Source organism: Hemitrygon akajei, chromosome 6, assembly GCF_048418815.1.
Source record: "Hemitrygon akajei chromosome 6, sHemAka1.3, whole genome shotgun sequence".
NCBI classification, from domain to species: Eukaryota; Metazoa; Chordata; class Chondrichthyes; order Myliobatiformes; family Dasyatidae; genus Hemitrygon; species Hemitrygon akajei.
The window spans coordinates 54,676,600-54,696,470 of NC_133129.1; the positions used below are offsets into that span (position 1 = coordinate 54,676,600).

General features: G+C 41.3%; 1 protein-coding gene across 2 annotated transcripts in view; it reads right to left on the minus strand.

Annotated features, from left to right (window-relative positions):
- Positions 1–19,871, minus strand: part of gldc (glycine dehydrogenase (decarboxylating)) — a 200,409-nt gene that overhangs the window by 15,306 nt on the left and 165,232 nt on the right. For both annotated transcript variants that reach the window (XM_073048372.1, XM_073048373.1), the window contains 4 exons: positions 12,556–12,681; positions 7,944–8,093; positions 6,016–6,128; positions 222–363 (listed from right to left, as the gene is read on the minus strand). In XM_073048372.1, coding sequence (XP_072904473.1) covers positions 222–363; positions 6,016–6,128; positions 7,944–8,093; positions 12,556–12,681 — 531 coding nt within the window. The remainder of the gene's footprint in view (positions 1–221; positions 364–6,015; positions 6,129–7,943; positions 8,094–12,555; positions 12,682–19,871) is intronic.

The window sequence follows — 19,871 nt, forward strand, 5'->3', positions numbered from 1 at the left end:
AAAGTACAGTGCAGAAACAGGCCCTTTGGCCCATTTAGTCTGTGGTGAACCATTTAAACTTCTTACACCCATCAACTTGCCTTCCTTGCCCCTACTATCTTTATCATATCAATTTAGATTCTTCTAACTCCCCAAGTAACCTCTTTCCTAAACGCAAATACACATGAGGACATTTCATGTAATTGCAAGCACTTAGATATAACTGTAGAAGTGTGCTGTACCTTAATGTATGCCAGGGAAATGGGCAGAATAGCACTGGAGCCCCAAGGAGCTGCACTGATTGTACCCAGAGGACGAGCATCTCTGTCTGACACTGGCGGGATCACGGGATGACTGGGCAAGTAGGGAGCAAGATGTTTCTTTCTGAAAAGAAAGCCGTTAAGAAAACAAAAGATCACACACAATAGACATGGTTGACGTTAGATCCTTTGATAACGCAGTTGCTTAAGGCAAGAACAGCTGCCCATCATCCACACATACTCCTCCCACCGGTCCTCTCTCTCCATCACTCCCTCCCTCTTCCCTTGGATTCTATACTCCACCTTCCTTTCCATCATCCTTAACCCTTTGTTGCCCCCAAATAGCACCATTGCCCGCCAACACGTGCTCCACCCCTTCCCTCCACCTTTCTCTACTGGCTATCTCCCGTTTATCTTACAGTCCAGAATCAGAATCAGGTTTATTATCACCGGTATGTGATGTGAAATTTGTTAACTTAGCAGCAGCAGTACAATGCAATACATGATAATATAGAAAGAAAAAAATAAGTAAGAAACTATATACATGTATATTAAATAGGTTGAAATTTAGTGCAAAAATAAATATATATATTTTTTTAAAGTGAGGTAGTGTTCATGGTTTCACTGTCCATTTAGAAATTGTACGGTAAGGGGGAAGAAGCTGTTCCTGAATTGCTGAGTGTGTGCCTTCAGGCTTCTGTACCTCCTTCCTGATGGTAACAATGAGAAGAGGGCATGTCCTGGGTGATGGTGGTGCTTAGTAATGTACATCGTCTTTCTGAGGCACCGCTCCTTGAAGATGTCTTACCCAAGATGGAGCTAACTAACTTTACAACTTTCTGCAGCTTCTTTCGATCCTGTGCAGTAGCCCCTCCATACCAGACAGTGATGCAGCCTGTCAGAATGCTCTCCATGGTACATCTATAGAAGTTTTTCAGTGTTTTTGTTGACAAACCAAATCTCTTCAAACTCCTAATGAAATATAGCTGCTGTCTTGCCTTCTCCATAGCAGCATTGATATGTTGGGACCAGGTTAGATCGTCAGAGATACTGACACCCAGGAACTTGAAACTGCTCACTCTCTCCACTTCTGATCCCTCTGTGAGGATTGGTTGGTGTTCCCTCATCTTACCCTTTCACAATCAGCTCTTTAATCTTACTGACAATCAGATGAAGGGTCTTGATCAAAAACTTTGACTGTCATTTCTCTTCACTGATGCTTCCTGACACACTGATTTTTATTTGCAGCTGCAATCTTTCGTGTCACCAAGAGCTCCTAATTGTTCATTTCACCTTTTTCCACTGCAGATACCATTTCCCCTCTTTCCATCTCTCTAAAGATTCACACACTAAGAAAATCAACAGCAAAGGATGGCAATTGTCAGAGGTTTTTGATAGCTAAATCCAATATTTGCATTTGCTCTGTTCTAGGAAAATTATCAAGACCAATTTAATACTTCTTAAACCCTGGACCCTGTGGCCACATTTCCTGGTCAATGAACTCAGTGAACAATCCCAAACCCTCCCAAGTTTACCATGGTGCAAAACAATGTCAAAACTATCCAGCCATAACATGCACAAATGTGGAAAACGTGCCTGGCACTGCTCCTTGCCTGAAGGGCTAATAAGGAAATCAGACACCAGCAGCACCAGAGCAGGCGGTTGCTGTTCCCAGCAAAGAGCTATTTTAGTGCAAGTGATTTTCCAGGCCCGAATATCTTTGAGATTGGCTCAGTGGCAGCCGCAACAATTGGAAGTTCCAAATATCAGCAAAAGAGGTAGTGGATTTGAAAACATAAACAACTCAAAACAGCCCTTCTACACAGGAAGGAACAGTATGAAAGTGAGAAAGAAAAAAACGTCAAGAGAGCAAAAGGGTTGCGAATTAATGGTCACAGCCCTTGTATAAAACAGGAGAGTGAACAGCAAGTAGCTGGCATTACATTACAAGCAATTTTCCTCTTGAAAGCAACATTATCCCTGAAAACAGTCTCCTTCCTCAACATGTGTTTATCTTGTTATGTAATGTTTAAAAAAGCATTCTCTAACAATGAAACCAGGACAGTAAGCCATAAACATTACTAAACAACACAAAGATGCTTAACACTGCTGCTCTATAAGCTTATAAAAGAATTAAAATGTCCATCACCATCTTTTTGTTATTCATAAAACTATTCATTGGATCAGCAAAGTTCTTAGTTTCTCAAAAACGTCCTCCATTAATAAGCTCAATCATGCAACCGGCAGCTGAAAAGTTACCCATCCAGATGGAACGTATCCAGGGTTACTGAAGGACTAGAGACAGAAACAATGGAGCACCTGGCCAGAATCTCCCAGTGTTTTGTGGCAAGAGTTTTGCAAACATCACACCTTATTAAGGTGAAAGGGTTTAAATGGGAAAACCACGCACCAGTCAACCAAATATCCGGGAGACAACAGGTTGGTGAAGCATTAGTTAATAGGTGAAATTTGGGGCACATTTGTTAAAAGAAAATTATTTTGCTGGGTCAATGAATCCTGTAAAGGAATGTCAGAAAGGATTCATGATAGCACTGCTGTCTTCCAAAAGGTATACCATAAATATACCTTGGTAGAATTATAATCTGTCAGATAAGAGGCATGGTGGGTAACTGGGTGTCACATTGGCTAAAGCAGTGGTCCCCAACCACCGGGTCGCAAGGCATGTGCTACCGGGCCGCGAGGAAACAATATGATTTGGCAGTATGAAGTGATATGAGTCCATGGTTGGGGACAACTGGGCTAAGAGATGGAAAGCAGAGAATGGATATGAAGGATTACTTTTGCAGACTGCAGGAAGGTAACAGGTTTTGCTGCAAGTTTATGATATATGTATATTAACATGGTCAATTAGAGTAGTAAGATTCAATTTCAGAGAGTGTTGATAAAATTCTCCCAGTAAGTAATGGAAAGGATAATGCCCAATGGTCATACAAAGGAGCAAAAAAACATAATGCAGCCAGATTGAAAAGATCAGATGGAAAAAAATCGAGAGGAGTAGCATGAACTAAAGTCAAAGGGGATGCAGGAACAGAAAGGGCAGCCTGTGTCTACTAGGACTGCCAACTCGGCTTGGCTCTGTTCCTTTAAGTTTAATTACATCATAGATTGTGCCAGACAGAGTAACACCTCACGTAACACACTTAGCTGCATAAATGACTATACGCCCAACCAGCAGCTGACCGGATCAGACCACGCTGTGAGGAACTGTCAACTTGTTTTTCTATTTGAATTAAGCACGGTCTTCACATCAGAATCTCAGACTTTGCTGCGAGTTACACGTCCCCTGCAGTGTGAATGTTTCGACCCAGCTCCAATTCATACCCAGTCTGAAGGTGGGGACTGGTGAAAAGTGGGAGAAAGATGATCCACCATTGGCATACTGTTCAGTCAAAGGTTTGATACTCTTAAATTGATCAATTGCGCCATCTGAGGCCTCATACACATGTCCTGTGGGGTGATATAAACCTCAACCATCTTCCCCATAACTAAAAGGTACATTTGTCTCTCACATTGCTCTCGGTTACATCTTGGAGATCTTACAGAACTCCAGGAGACTCTTAAACAATCCAGGACTATCCCAAAATCAACCATACTTACAAATTTTTAAGCAGCTGGACAAATTCAGAAACTGAGAAAAGCAACTGATTTCAAGTCACAGGAAGATGCATCACAGAAACAGGCTGTTCAGCCCACTGAATCCATGTTGACCGTCAAAAGTCCGGTTACATTCTCATCAACTCATCAACCATTCACCCACCACAAGGGGCAATTTACAATGACCAACTTGCACATCCTTGCTGGCTGGTGGTGCAGTGACATCAGCGCCAGACTCCAGAGCGAAGGTACCCGAGTTCGAATCCGGTCGGGCCGCTCCTGAACACACTTTCCATCCGCGCTGGGTTTGAGTGTCGAGCTCACAACTCAGCCTCATAAAAAAAGAACAACTGCACTGTGAGAAGGGCGTGGGGGACCACTCACAGAATCTTTCCTCCAAGACAACCACTTTGAAAAAAGAAGTGGTTGCTGAGGCTCTGGCAGAGTACGGCACACACAAAAAATAAACCCTTGGAACGTGGGAGGAAACCCAAATGGTAACAGGGAGAAAGTGCAAACTCCACAGAGACAGCACCAGCAGTCAGGATCGAATCCGGGTCTCTGGCACCAGGAAACAATGGTTCCAGTGCACAGGAAATATGTGCCACTGCATTAAAGGAGGGACACAAAAGGGGAGACTGAAGCACTTACTCTAAAAGCAATTATAAAATATCCGTTTAAAGTCAGCTGGAGTTCAAGGATTTGAAGAGACAGAACAGATCCACCGAGCCTGAGTGACTTCAATGATGTGGAGACGTGGTAAAAGGAGCAAAGAAAGATAAAAGGAGATGTGTGCTTGGTAATGTTTGACAGTAAAATCTCAGAGGAGAAAATTTGGCAAGAACACTAGAGGTGGTGTGAGGAAACAAAGCCAGATAGCTACTGCAACCCAGAATGCCTGCCTGAAAGGGTGATGGAAGCCTTAAGTGAGAATGCTCCGATAGGGTATCTCCGTTTTCTGACTCGATAGTACTTCAGACATTCATTCATTAACATATTACTCTGCAGCACATCATCCAAAAACATGCAATGCCAAATATCACCTTAACATAGGTTGGAGTTCCCGGGTCTCTTTAAACTCAGGGTATAGCATGAATGGAAGGTCAACGTATAGGCATCAGGTTACTTACTATACAGGCTAAATAAACAACAAGTACCATTTGGCCATCCCACTTGAGCGCTGTACTTCAGACCTCTTCAAAACCTAATTCCTTACAAATGTTTTAGTATTCACCACCAACACATCTGACACTTCTGTACTTACTGACCACTACAAGGTTTCTTCTCAACTAGATTAAAGCATAGGCTCCAGTGACAAAGTCCCTGGTGGGCATTCGCCAATGAAGCGCACCATAGTTCGTCAGCTTGTGACCCAAACGTGATGAGGAAACTCCCAATCAAAGAACTAACTTGGGCAAAAACACCCAGGGCAGGAGTCAATAAGGAGCAATTGCATGGAACTAATTCTTCCCTCTCCAGTTCAAATGAAATGGAAGCTAATTGTCATTTTTCAAGTGTGACTGATCAACACGGCCTGTGAATGGGACCTTCTTATCCTTGTGGCTCACTATTAAACAATTAGGATTCTTTTCCCCCCAACATGATTTAAGTTTCGGTTTGACATAGAAGTCATTACAAAGCTACTGAAATAATAAAAAACATTTTTAACGATGCATACTCTTTGGATTGCTCTCGCTTCAATTTTATCCCATCCTCATTTTCAAAACAATCACTGAACAAATTGTCTGGGTTCTGACCCTGAAACATAGAAAATAGGTGCAGGAGTAGGCCATTCAGTAGACATAGCCAATTGTTCCAAAACAATATCGTTTGTCTTAAATCAAGACCAGAATTATAATCCACAATACAAATCTTCTGACCAAATTCTAAAACTTTATCAAGAACCAGTTTGCCTGCTGTTAACAGTGTTCAGCATGAGATCATCTGAGATGTCTTGTACTGAACATTGTTATAAATGGAATCAGGACGAAATCAAAAGTAATAGTTACCAGGTGAGTTATGATAGGTAGGGACAATATAGTAAACTTAAAATATTAAGAGATGTACTAAGAGCTTACTCATTATTTTTATGGTCTTCAATTTAAATTTCCATAAAGTTGTTAAAAAAAATGTCAGCACTATGATTGAAAATTGTACCTACACTCCAATTGGTCCCATGCCAGGTCCACCGCCTCCATGAGGAATACAGAAAGTTTTATGCAGGTTTAAGTGAGACACGTCAGATCCATAGTCACCAGGACGACAGAGGCCCACCTGAAAGATTGCACCATTAGGGGAGAGAGTACCATCAGAGCTCTTAAAAACAATTTCCTTTCTGAAAGCAGCAAGAAAGAAACATGGTTTAAAAAAAAACACACTAATAGGTAACCACTTCATATTTCATTTGGGGTTACAATTAGTTTTCAATTATTGTGGATAAATTCAGGCTTGGCGCATATCAACCACCTACACCAAGCACCTCAAGAGTGATATAGGATGAAAAAGGTCCCTCAAAACCCATATACATTAACATATATATGAATAATTTTAATTCTAATCTCCATTCCCATTCCAACATGTCAGTCCATGGCCTCCTCTCGTGCTATGATAAGGCCACTCTCAGGTTGGAGAAGCAGCTCCTCATATTCCATCTGGGTAGCTTCCAACCTGATGGCATCAACATTGATTTCTCCAACTTCCAATAGTTTTTCCCCCTCCCCCCCCCACCCTGGCCCCCTTCTTACCCCTTCTCTTCTCCTCACTTGTCTATTTTATTCTCCCCACATTCCTATCAGACCATAAGGCTTTTTCTCAGGGACACTATCAAACAAGACTTCACACTTACTCCACTTTTTTTACATTACAGCATTCAGAATTCAAGATATTGCTCCATTGACCTGTGATCGGGCATCTGTTCAGGTTACAAAGGTACACTAAAGGACCGAGAGGTAAATCATGGATCAAAAGGTTACCTCCCACCATGGGCTCCGAATTAAGCATTCCCAGAGATGCAAGCGACATTCAAGTGAAACGTTAGCAGAGAACCACCTGAACAACACACTTGTTATCACCACACCGAGTTCTTATATTCTTCTAACATGAGGTGCCACTGGGGCTCTGAGACATGACGGTATGATTGGGAACTGCACTGTTACTTGTAAGCACACTGTGGTCTGGTCCTTCATCTTGTTCAGTCATTCAGGGTCAGGTCAGCAAACTGGCTGACAGAGCACAGCAGAGTTATACATCAATGGGCACTCCAACAGAATGGTAAATACAGAACTTTGTGTTTCATGGTGTAAGCTGCTTCTGAATGCTGCGTGAAATATTCGTGACAGAAACAATATGGCCAGCCTCCATGAGAACATTTTCAATTTAAAAAGGGGATCAGTGGCCAGCCCAAGATTAAGTTAACACGTGTAAAGCGGTTACCGTTCTGCAAGTATACCACTCCTCCAAAGAGTCTCCTTGAAGATACCAAACTGACACGGAGCACAGTAAGCAATGCAAATAAATGTGTGTAGTGCAACATTTCAATCCCATATATACCAATTTATTTTAAATCCCATGATCTCATGCATAACCTCACATTTACTAAAACATGCACTATTTATAATCCCTGTCCAAGGGTAGTAAGGAACAACAGTCTCCTAAATTCATCGGAAGGGAGTTGCCCATGGTGGAGACCTGAATTTAAATGCACAATCTATAAGGGAAACGTGACTATGGAGTCCTTTCCGGCTAAGACCCTAGTCTAGCAGAATCCGCAAGGAGAGGGAAAAAATATAGAGTCCTTTTTCACTGTGCTTCCATTGTTGTAAATCTTAAATCCTTAAAACCATATATCCATAAGCATTCAAATAAGAAAAGTACAGTTTCTCCTGATATGTAATCAGGAGCACCAGGGCGGAAAATAATAAGCCTTCCAACTTAGCAGCTTCCTATTGCTTCTATGCACCAAAGCAGATGCACTACTGAACACCCAACTCTAGTCCCTACGACCTGCTGTTTTGTACAAATGCTCACAGCAAATGAGAATCTGCACCTGATTCAGTGACATTGAAAATAAGCATAAATTACAGCACTCACCTGCGCATTCATGTTCGCCCCATCTAGGTAAACCTGTCCCCCATGATCATGGATCAGGCCACACACATCACTGATGTTCTCCTCAAATACTCCATATGTGGATGGGTAGGTGATCATTATGGCAGCCAGATTATCTTTGTACTTGTCAACCTTCAGTAGAAAAGACAAACAGAGCTCTTCAACACATTCCAAACAAATATTTGCATAGATTCAAACCCTGATGAGATTTATCTTCTCACCTACTTAAAGGACTTTACCTAAATGTTACTTCTTGAGTAAGTGAGGTCCTAAACCTAATGTGAGTTATATCACGTGTTGAATAACTACCGTTCTGAGGCAGAACTAAGTTTTGTGCAAAAAGGTAGGAGGTACAGGAGCCTTAGGTCCCATACCACCAGGATCAGTGCTATCCTGTGTCAACTGTATTGGAGGGAACCCCACATTGAATTCTTTATCACGAAAGCAGCCAGCTGATGCTTAGGGTCAATACTGTGATCAGGCAGCTAAGTTCCAGTTTAAGGGAACTGCCAGCCAAAGTGCCATATGTGGAGGGCCCAAAGGTAGAAGAACTTGATCGACTATGGAGAGCAGATCTCCTACAGCCAGCTTTCCAGTAACAAATTCACAGCAAGAGGCCATGAAACAAAAATACATTACGCACACCAGGCCATGAATGTTTGACACTAGATACAAAAGTCTACACACACATCTCGCAGGAAGAAAACTGCTACCAGCTGTCATCTGGAATTGTCACGGTCAAGTACAGAACTTTAGTCGACAGATGAACGATTGTAGGGTGACATTTTGACCGTACGATCCAGCAAACTTATGGAGGACCGTGGTGAATCGTTGGGGCTTCCTATGTGTGGAAGGCACTCTCTTTTGGGCACAGGCTTTCAAGTGCACATGCCTTTTAATCTCAGGGGCCTAATTCATCACTTCCACGCTCTGTGTGTACTGTTACTAACACGACTCAGTAAATCACAGAGTAATTACAATCCAGTTTGTCAGCACAGGTGCTTCATTAGCACAATTTTCATCAGACAAGTTACAAACATGCACAAATGTCAGAAAGGAAAGTAGGTGAGAGTTAATTAAGACAACACTGCAATTTTCTTGCAGTACCAGTCATGATAATATTGGAGATTTTGGTTGAGGTAAACCGACACCCAAACTTGCTTTTCATGCATGCAAAAGGGGCAACTAGTGTGAAACCAAAATAAAGCATCAGTGGATACAACATGCTTCTGTGGTTGAAATTTATACTGTTTCATTTAAATGAAACCCACTTTGTTCCTCGAGCTGCTCAGTGAGATCAAATGTTGAAGTACATTATCGAAGTATGCATACATTGAGATTAGGCAGCCACAAAACAAGAAAACCCAAAAAGAACACACAGAGAGAATAACAGACACCCAATGTGCAGATAGAGAGAGGAAAACACACATCATGCACACAAAAACAAGCAGACAGCACTCAGAACAAAAGCAAGTCATCTGACATGCAGCCAGAGCAGCCCCACAGTTCAACACATGGCAGAGCAAACAGCACAGAGCCCAGAACCCCAAGCAGAACTGGCCGATTCTCACCGCTGGTCCCAACACCCTGCCCCCTCAAGCATCCACGTAACTTTGGGGATTGTGTGTGTAACCGTAAGCTTGACAGCAGCAGAACAAAACCTCTGTTGCAATCTTCTGCTGTGGAAATGTCAGTGGACTGTACTTTGTCACCAAGTTCTCAGCCATCCAAAACTTTTATCAATGGCAGACAATAATTTCATACCAATGGACTGCTGCGTTGCAGCTCGATAATACATTACCAAGTTTATTCCACCAGTTAAGATACCATCAATGGCTTTAATTCTAGTCAGCCCTATATTATTTTCTGACGTCATATTTCTTTTCCTTTTCACAATGCAGAGGTTGGTAACACAGTGCCACCATGCATATTGAATAGAAAATTAAAGGACAGCTTTAGAAATCAGTTTTCCATGACTGGGCATCACTTCTCTTACATTTCCATTAAAAGCAATTTGTACAAACCCCATTTCCAGAAAAGTTGGGATATTTTCCAAAATGCAATTTTAAAAAATCTGTGATGTTAATTCACATGAACCTTTATTTAACTGACAAAAGTACAAAGAAAAGATTTTCAATAGTTTTACTGACCAACTTAATTGTATTTTGTAAATATACACAAAGTTAGAATTTGATGGCTGCAATACAGTCAACAGAAGTTGGGACAGAGTCAAAATAAGATTGAGAAGTGCACAGAATATTCAAGTAACACCGGTTTGGAAGACTCCACACTAAGCAGGCTAATTGGTAGCAGGTGAGGTATCATGACTGGGTATAAAAGTAGTGTCCATCAAAGGCTCAGTCTTTGCAAGCAAGGATGGGTCGTGGCTCACCCCTTTGTGCCAAAATTCATGAGAGAATTGTTAGTCAGTTCAAAAGGGACATTTCCCAATGCAAGATTGCAGAGAATTTAGGTCTTTCAACATCTACAGTACATAATATTGTGAAAAGATTCAGAGAATTCAGAGACATCTCAGTGCGTAAAGGGCAAGGTCGGAAACCACTGTTGAATGCGCGTGATCTTCGAGCCCTGAGGCGGCACTGCCTAAGAAACCGTCATGCTACTGTGACAATTATAGCCACCTGGGCACGGGAGTACTTTGGAAAACCATTGTCACTTAACACAGTCCGTCGCTGCATCCAGAAATGCAATTTGAAACTGTATTACGCAAGGAGGAAGCCATACATCAACTCTATGCAGAAACGCCGGCGAGTTCTCTGGGCCCGAGTTCATCTCAGATGGACCGAAAGACTGTGGAACCGTGTGCTGTGGTCAGATGAGTCCACATTTCAGCTAGTTTTTGGAAAAAACAGGCGTTGAGTTCTCCGTGCCAAAGATGAAAACGACCATGCTGATTGTTATCAGCGAAAGGTGCAAAAGCCAGCATCTGTGATGGTATGGGGATGCATCAGTGCCCACGGCATGGGTGAGTTGCATGTATGTGAAGGTACCATCAACTCTGAAGCGTATATTAGGATTTTAGAGAGACATATGTTGCCATCAAGGTGACGTCTCTTCCCGGAACATCCATGCTTATTTCAGCAGGACAATGCCAGACCACATTCTGCACGGGCTGCAACAGCGTGGCTTTGTAGACACAGAGTGCGTGTGCTTGACTGGCCTGCTGCCAGTCCAGATCTATCTCCTATCGAAAATGTATGGCGCATCATGAAGAGGAGAATCAGACAACGGAGACCATGAACTGTTGAGCAGCTGAAGTCTTATATCAAGCAAGAATGGACAAAATTACCAATTGCAAATCTACTACAATTAGTATCCTCAGTTCCAAGACGATTAAAAGTGTTATTAAAAAGAAAGGTGATGTAACACAATGGTAATCATGCCTCTGTCCCAACTTTTGTTGAGTGTGTTGCAGTCATCAAATTCTAAATTTGTGTATATTTACAAAATACAATTAAGTTGGTCAGTAAAACTATTGAAAATCTTTTCTTTGTACTTTTGTCAGTTAAATAAAGGTTCACGTGAATTAACATATCACAGATTTTTGTTTTTATTGCATTTTAGAAAATATCCCAACTTTTCTGGAAATGGGGTTTGTATATTAAACACTGCATTCAATCTGTTCATTGGGTTCTTTGCCTGCCTGGGAGATTTAACTTGATAGCAGACACTTAATTTGGCTCTGCTTGCCTCTGAGACATTTATGCTTACTCCAGAGAGGTGGTGTATTTCATTTACAAGAGGTGGCTACTTTTGGAAAGAAAACACGCTTGTGACTGGCTGCTATGTGGTAAGAGATGATAGGAGACATAATAATAAATAAGTTGATAAATGAGAAATTATCAATTAATGCAAATAATTTTGGATTAACAGTAATAATTAATCAATACCACCTTTTGTAAAAATGCCAGCACAAATCTAAGTGAGTCTATCTGCACATTTTGATGGAGCCAGTAACCTACTCTTTACCGATGGAATAAATCTGATTATTGTATTGTGTAATGAACTGTAACACAGTATTTATTTTCTTTATAGTTGTTAAAGTTTTCGATGCCCTAGATCAAGTACAGTCCACTGATGTTTCCAACAGCAGACTGCAATCAGTTACCAGCTATCCAGCAGAAATCCACCCCAGTTCAACATTCATGGTATAAAGCTCCTTGCAAGGTCTGCACTTCAGAAATCTTAGTTGAGCGATTTTTTTAATATGGCAATGGCTGAGAAAGGTGGTGGTGAGGTGGACCTCAGAAGGTCCCAAATGTAGAACAAAATAACAAACACAGACACTGGGCATATCAAGCATGAAAAACATTAAGAATGGTGTTTTAAAAGTCTGAATGTCATTCAGTCAGTTCTAATGAAAGCTCATTAACCTGAAACATTCACTGTTTCCCTCTTCATAGCAATTTTCAGTTATTATTTTAGATTCTCAGCATCGGCAATATTTTTTGCTTTTCATTGAAAGGTAGTACTAATTGTTTATGCAAAGTCTGATAGAGATCCCACAGCCCAGATGGACTGTTTCTATGATGTAATTGTTATATGTTTATATGGAGCAGCATTATTGACATACCAGAGCCTTTAAATGTGCAACATCGATGTTTCCATTCTTGTCCACCTCGACTGGCTGGATTTTCATCCCTGCCATCTGTGCACTGGCAGGATTGGTGCCATGTGCTGATTTGGGGATAAGGCAGACCTGGATAGAAAAGGAAAGAGTTAAATGGTCAATGTCCAAAGGTAATTATCTACTCAAAACTCTGAGTATCGAATTTGGTAAAAATGGTGAAATGCCAGTGGCTGTGTGCTGACAACTGGATCTTGTGGGTGCAGGCTAAGCAGGAATCTATAACGATTGTGCAAACACTCCAGAAATCAGAAGCTCTTTTAAGTACATGAGCCTATATTATTCTGTGATATTTTAGGATCTCACCAAACTTACTCAGTAACTTAACAACAGACAAAGAGAAAATTCTCAACCTCTTTAATCCAACATCAGAGTAAATAAAACTGAGCAACGTGTGAATAAAAAAAATTACAATCTCAAACCTTGCTCCACAAAGCCTTTAAACATTAACCTTGCTTTAGAAATACTTCTCAGTTACTGATTCAATCTGGAACTAGCGTAACAGTGTACATATGGCCAAGGGTGGATGGGACGGAGGAATGGTGCTTGTTTAGTTATTTTTCTGCGTGTTCTGCCAAGCCTTGTGTGCATGCTGTGTTAGCACCGGAATGTGTAACGACACTCATGGACCGTGAGCACGTCCTTAGGTTGTGTTGGTTGTTAACGCAAACGATGCATTTCACTGTATATTTCGATGTAGACTCCATAAATAAAATTAATCTGAATCTTAAGTACCGAAGATTAATAAGTCTGTTGGCAACAAAGAATATTAACAGAAGTTCGACAGATTAATTTCGATGAATGATCATCTAGTGTGGCAACTGAAAAGTAGTAACCAACAATATCACCAACAACAGTTGCCAAGTTACACAAACTGACCTCTGAGCCATCATTACTTGGGTAATACAGTCCATTTGTAAGAGATTTGCTGTAATCACTCGTTAAGACATCATGCAGTACTTAGAGAATAAAATGCTAAAGGGCACGTTTTGAGTATTTACACATCAAAAATCAAATGTAGGCGAGCACTTTGCGAAACAACCACGTTCAGTCTACAATTGCCATCTTGAGATCCTGGTTGCCAGCCATTTTAATTCACTAGCCCACTGTAACCTCTTCCTCTGTGGCCAGCTGCACTATTACAAGGAGACACAACATAAGCACCACATCGCACTTATGGGCAAACTGCAACCTTGAAGACTCATTCTGAATTCTCCAAATATAGACAGCTCCCTCTTTTTTCTTGTTTGTCTGAAAGCAGGCCTTATTTGCCAGCCAATCCATTTTCTATATATAATCACACCATACAATACAAAATGAGCAAAATGAGCAAATGTCACACAGGCAAAACAACTCAAGTCTTATCTTCACAGCACCCAATCAGACATTCCTTTGTCACACCCTTCTCTGTCATGTAAAACATCTTCTTTCCCTCTTCCTCAGTTCTGTTGAAAGTTCAGTGCCAGGTACAGTAACTCTCCCTCTTTTCACTGATGATATCTGACTTGCTGAGTTCTCTAACACTTCCTATTTTTGTGTAAGAAAATGATCCAAGTTCTTGATATAAGAGGTGAGGAAACTGTTTTATAATGGGACTGCTTCCCAACAATTCTGTTCTACAAAAATCACTGCTTGGTTTTAACAAGCCCAGATAAGGCTTAATAATATTCTATTTGCCAAATGATGTACTGCACACTTCTTCCAAACTACCTTCAAAACAACATCAAAGAGCATACTTTGGTTGTAGTTTCAATCGTTCACTAAGCCTAAAGGGGTCATTTTGTAATCTGGGTTACATTTAGGGTTCATAAACCACCCACTGTTGTAAGGCTATAATTTATTACTTGGTGAACAGACTAAAGGTGTGTTTGACAAAGTTACATAATGATTCCTGAATTTAGTTCTGCATATGGGGTGTATGGCAGTGATAGAGGCCAGGGGAAAATGGCAAAATGAAAAGTAGAAGTTGCAGACCTGGACTTGGAAAAATTAAGTGGCTATTCGGGGAATGAAAGTTCTTGGAACAGTTAAAAAGGCTCATATTCCAATTCTCTGACCTGCATTAGTGAAGTCACAAGGTTGAGAAGAACCTGCAACACCAAAACCAAAAATGTTAGGAAACCCCAACATGGAGAAAGCTGACAATTATGATAGTACTTAGGTGCACCTGTGTAATACCCACACTAGTGAAAGAATTTCAACAGTGTTTAATTTAGAAAAGGCCACATCTTGTAGTTTCACGAAGAAAGGTCTGTTTCATGGCAAGACATAACCACAATTTTGGTCCCTTTATTGAAAGAAAAACAGATACAGTTGCATTGAATCAGTCCAAAGAAGATTCATCAGGGTGATTCTGAGATAAGAGAGTTGTCCTATCAAGAGCTGATAAGATTGAGGGGTGTTCTTGTAAAAAAAAATATAAGATGCCAAGGTGGCTTAACTAGGCAGATTCAAGATTCAAAGCTTCAAAGCATAGAAAATGAATAAGTTATGCACCTTGAAATTTATCTGCTAACAGGCAGCCACAAAGCAAGAAACCCAACTATCACAATTCAAAAAAAGCCACTGTGCAGAGAGAGAAAAAACACTCACACATCACACAAACAACAGAAGCAAGTCAACAACATTCCAAACCAGACGGAGTCCCCAGATCTGCTCCCAGAGGGAGCAGCCGGAGTGTAGGCCCATTTTATATGTTATGTTGTTTCCATTGATGGGAGAGTCTCATACAAGGGAACGTAGCTACAAGGGACTGATTACTTAAAACAGAGGTGTGTGGAAATTTCTTCCCTCAGAGGAATGTGAATCTCTGAAATTCAGTGCCTCCAAGGTTGGTGGTGGCCAGGTCATTAGGTATATTTAAGGTGGGGATAGAATAATATGTGAAAGACTGAGGATTTGAGGGTTATAAGGAACTGGCACAGAAAAGGAATTGAGGTCAGCATAGATCAGCCGTGGTCACATTGAACGGTGGGGCAGGCATGAGGCAGTGAGCGGGCCTACTCCACTCTGGTCCTCTGACAGGCTTGGCATATGTTAGGCAGTTGCAGGTACAGATGCATCCACAGTCCTGTCATACTCCAACTATTTATAGACCACAATCTATTCCCATTCTCTCACTGAATCTCTTGTGATTTATCCGCTCTCACTTGCCTAATATCACCTCCCACTCTGATATTCTAATTATCCACCCACACACACAGCAATTTGCAGGAATCACTGAACCTGCCCACCTGCATGTCTTTGGGATGTGGGAGGAAACCGAAGAAAATGGAGAAACCCACACGGTCGAAGAAAGAATGTGCAAATTCCACACAGGGCTGGAGGTCAGGATCGAAACTCTGCCTACTCAACAAATTCCTGCTTTTAAAAAAAACCTTATTTGCTGCAACGTTACACGGTGTTATTAAAAAAAATGTTGCAGAAAATTCCGGTAAAGGAAGACCACATTGGCTTACTTGGCTCATTTATGGTTTGGTGTTGCTAGTTCTCCTCAACCTGCGGTTTTACCACACAGTATGGTAGTGGCTTAGCACAACACTTCACAGTACCAGCGACCAGGGTATAATTTCCGCTATTGTCTGTAAGGAGTTTGTATGTTCTCTCAGTGACCGTGTGGGTTCTCTCCAGGTGCTCTGGTTTCCTCCCACAGTCCAAAGATGTAACAGTTGGTAGGTTAACTGGTCATTGTAAACTGTCCTGTCATTAAGATAGGCTTAAATTGGGGGAGTTCTGGGTGTCCGACTCGAATGGCCAGAAGGGCCTATTCTGTGCTGTAAGTTGATAAATAAATAAATATTCAGGTCAGAGTACTGAAGTTTGAAATGTTTTACGTTCCAAAATAAATGAATGAATCTTTATAATAACATTGTTTCAAATGCCAGAATTAGATTTAAATCACAGAAACTTAAATAGTAGTTAGAAAAATCATCGGTAAAATTCAAAAAATTTATTCAGAGGCTCAAAATGGAAGAAATAAACTCTTATTTTGAAGGTAGTAATTGTATGCTTTGATCAATGTTAAATTAAATGAACAAACCTATGATCTGGAAAATCAGGTCAAAAGTTGTCAGCTGGTGTAAACCATCTCCGCCGGGTCACAAATTCAGATTGACCATGGAAAACAAGTTGTCCCAAAGTAAAGGTTCCACGTTTATTCCAGGGAGTGTCTATAACTTTGATCACTTGCCAATATCTCCCATCTATTCATAGACACACAAATGCTTCCACAGTTCCAGTACCATTTTGTTTACCCATTCACTCTAGATCAGTACACAATCAATACTCCAGTCAACCACCAGAGGGAAGCGGTTCTTTAACAAGAGCTGATGTATTATTCTGAGAACAACTTTGCATACTGTAATTTAACTTTATAGATAAAAGTATGTAGCTGGAGAATTGGCACTCTTAACCTTTGCTGAATTCTGCTAGATCTCGTTACCTTAATGCAGCTTCCTCTTGGAAAGAGAGGGAAATAATTTCTGTGGGCTTGTCCTGTTCTTCTGTAGAAAACATTACCCAAAAATACTCATGAAAATAGCAGCATTAGGCCAATGCGCCCCTCAAACTTGCCCTGCGATTCAATATCATAATGGCTGATCTGCCCCAGTTTTCAACTCCTCTTCTGTGCCTTAGCACTGAATTCCTAAACCTTTCAAAAATGTATCTACCCCGATGAGGTAGTCTCCACAAACGTCTGGCGTAAAGAATCCCAGAGATTCACCGCGCTCTGCAAAGAGAAATTCCTTCATAGATCAGGTTTCACTAACTGCCCCCGTCTTGTAAATATATACCCTCATTTGAGGCTCCCCCACAAGTTAAACATCTCAATCTTTGCCCTGTTTTGCCCCAATGGATCTAATATTTTTCAATAAACTCGCCTACATTCTGCTAAGCTCATAAGAATACGTGTATGATGTTCTTAGCCACATGAAAAATGACAACCCACACATCCCAGGAATCAGCCTGGTGACTGGGAAGTAACTATGGTAACCATAGAATATGGAACAGGGGCCATGGTTCTTCCAAAGTTAGAGCAGAGAGAGGACATCCACCATGAAGATAGTAATCTGCCTTCCTGTTCTTGCCACCAAAGTGGATAACCTCACATTTATCCACATTAAACTGCATCTGCCATACATTTGCCTACTCACCCAACCTGTCCAAGTCACCCTGCATTTTCATAACATCCTCCTGACATTTCACGCTGCCACCCAGCTTTGTGTCATCAGCAAATTTGCTAATGTTACTTTTAATCCCTTCATCTAAATCATTAATGTATATTGTAAACAGCTGCGGTCCCAGCACCAAACCTTGCGTACCCCACTGGTCACAGCCTGCCATTCCGAAACGGACCCGTTAATCACTAGTCTAGCGGGACTGGCATATGTTGAAAGATTGGAGCGAATGGGCTTGTATACACTGGAATTTAGAAGGATGAGAGGGGATCTGATTGAAACATAAGGTTATTAAGGGATTGGACACACTGGAGGCAGGAAGCATGTTCCCGCTGATGGGTGAGTCCAGAACTAGAGGCCACAGTTTAAGAATAAGGGGTAGGCCATTTAGAACAGAGATGCGGAAAAACTTTTTCACCCAGAGAGTGGTGGATCTGTAGAATGCTCTGCCCCAGAAGGCAGTGGAGGCCAAGTCTCTGGATGCATTCAAGAGAGAGTTAGATAGAGCTCTTATAGATAGCGGTGTCAAGGGATATGGGGAGAGGGCAGGAACGGGGTACTGATTGTGTATGATCAGCCATGATCACAGTGAATGGCGGTGCTGGCTAGAAGGGCCGAAGGGCCTACTCCTGCACCTATTGTCTATTGAAGCCTTGGTTGGTAGGAAGGTCATGGAGTATTTGAAGTTTGGGGTATGGATGGGGAAGGCAAAAAATCCAGAGAGAGAGTTAACAGCAGACATATGATAATGCTTTAGACAGGGATAAAAAATAAAACGGGGCAAAATGTGCCACTTCATTGGATGGAAACTCAGCATACATCAAGCCTGGCTTTGTTGTAATTATTCAGACCCTGATAATGACAAGAAGAAATAAAACCAGGAATAAAGCAAATAAACCAGTGGTGACTCGACCCGATGAAACTGACACATGCAGCTTGAAGATTATTGAGGAACTTTCTAACGATTCAGCTGCTGAGTATTTCCAACATTCACTTTTGTTTTTTATTTATTTATCTGTTGCCCAAAATCAGATGTCAGTGTGGCTGGTGGATGAGAAGCTGTGTCAAAGTTAGACATATCAGAGCAAACCCAGGGGAGGTTCTGACGGTCAGGTTTCAGAGGTGCACTGAAATGAGCTGTGAGCAGAAGATGGTAGAGTTTGGTTTGGTTTGGGGGTGGATCAGTGGTTTTCAAGACTCAAATGTGGTATAGAAACATAGCTCAGACCAAACCAGGAGAGTGAAACTCCAGCTGGAAAGCTGAGCATAGCAGGAATTGTGATTCCAGTAGAACCAGCTTAATGAGTTGAATTGACTTTATTACAGTCCTCCCTTCTTATCCGCGAGGGATCAGTTCTGGGGCCCCTCGCAGATACCAAAAAACGTGGATGCACAAGTCTCTTATTCAACCTGTCTTAATGCGGTGGACATTAGGACCCAGCGGTGCAACTCTGAGTCCGCAGTGTTTCTGTTCAGGAAAATAATCACGATCACGATTGAAAATAAAGTGGAAATAATAAAGCAATTGGAAAAAGGTGAAACACCATCGGTCACTGGAAAAGTGTTAGGCTACAGTCGGTCAACGATCGGACCAATTTAAAAGGATAAAGTGAGAAAGGTTCTGCCCTGATGAAAACTACAATTATTACTAAGCAACGCAGTGGTTCAATTATTGGGCTTTGGGTTTTTGATCCTCCACATCGACCCGGCACGGATGAACAGCATGCTCGGGAGCGATCTGTCACTGGATCGCCCGGTGCTGAAACATGCATAGAAAGGTAAAATATATACTATATACTAAGACAAACGTTTGACTAACTGACGCTAAATAATACCGGATGTACCTGTTCCGACTTACTGAGTAAGAGAACTTCCAGTATTTTTTTGATCCCCATCCACGATAACCCACACACATCCTCCCCTAAACTTTAAATCATCTCTAGATTACTTGTAATACCTAATACAATGTAAATGCTATGTAAATAGTTGTTATACTGTATTATTTAGGTAATAATGACAAGAAAAAATAGTCTGTACATGCTCGAACAAGAAGTGCTGGAAGAGCCCTTCCGGGTTTCTTCGATT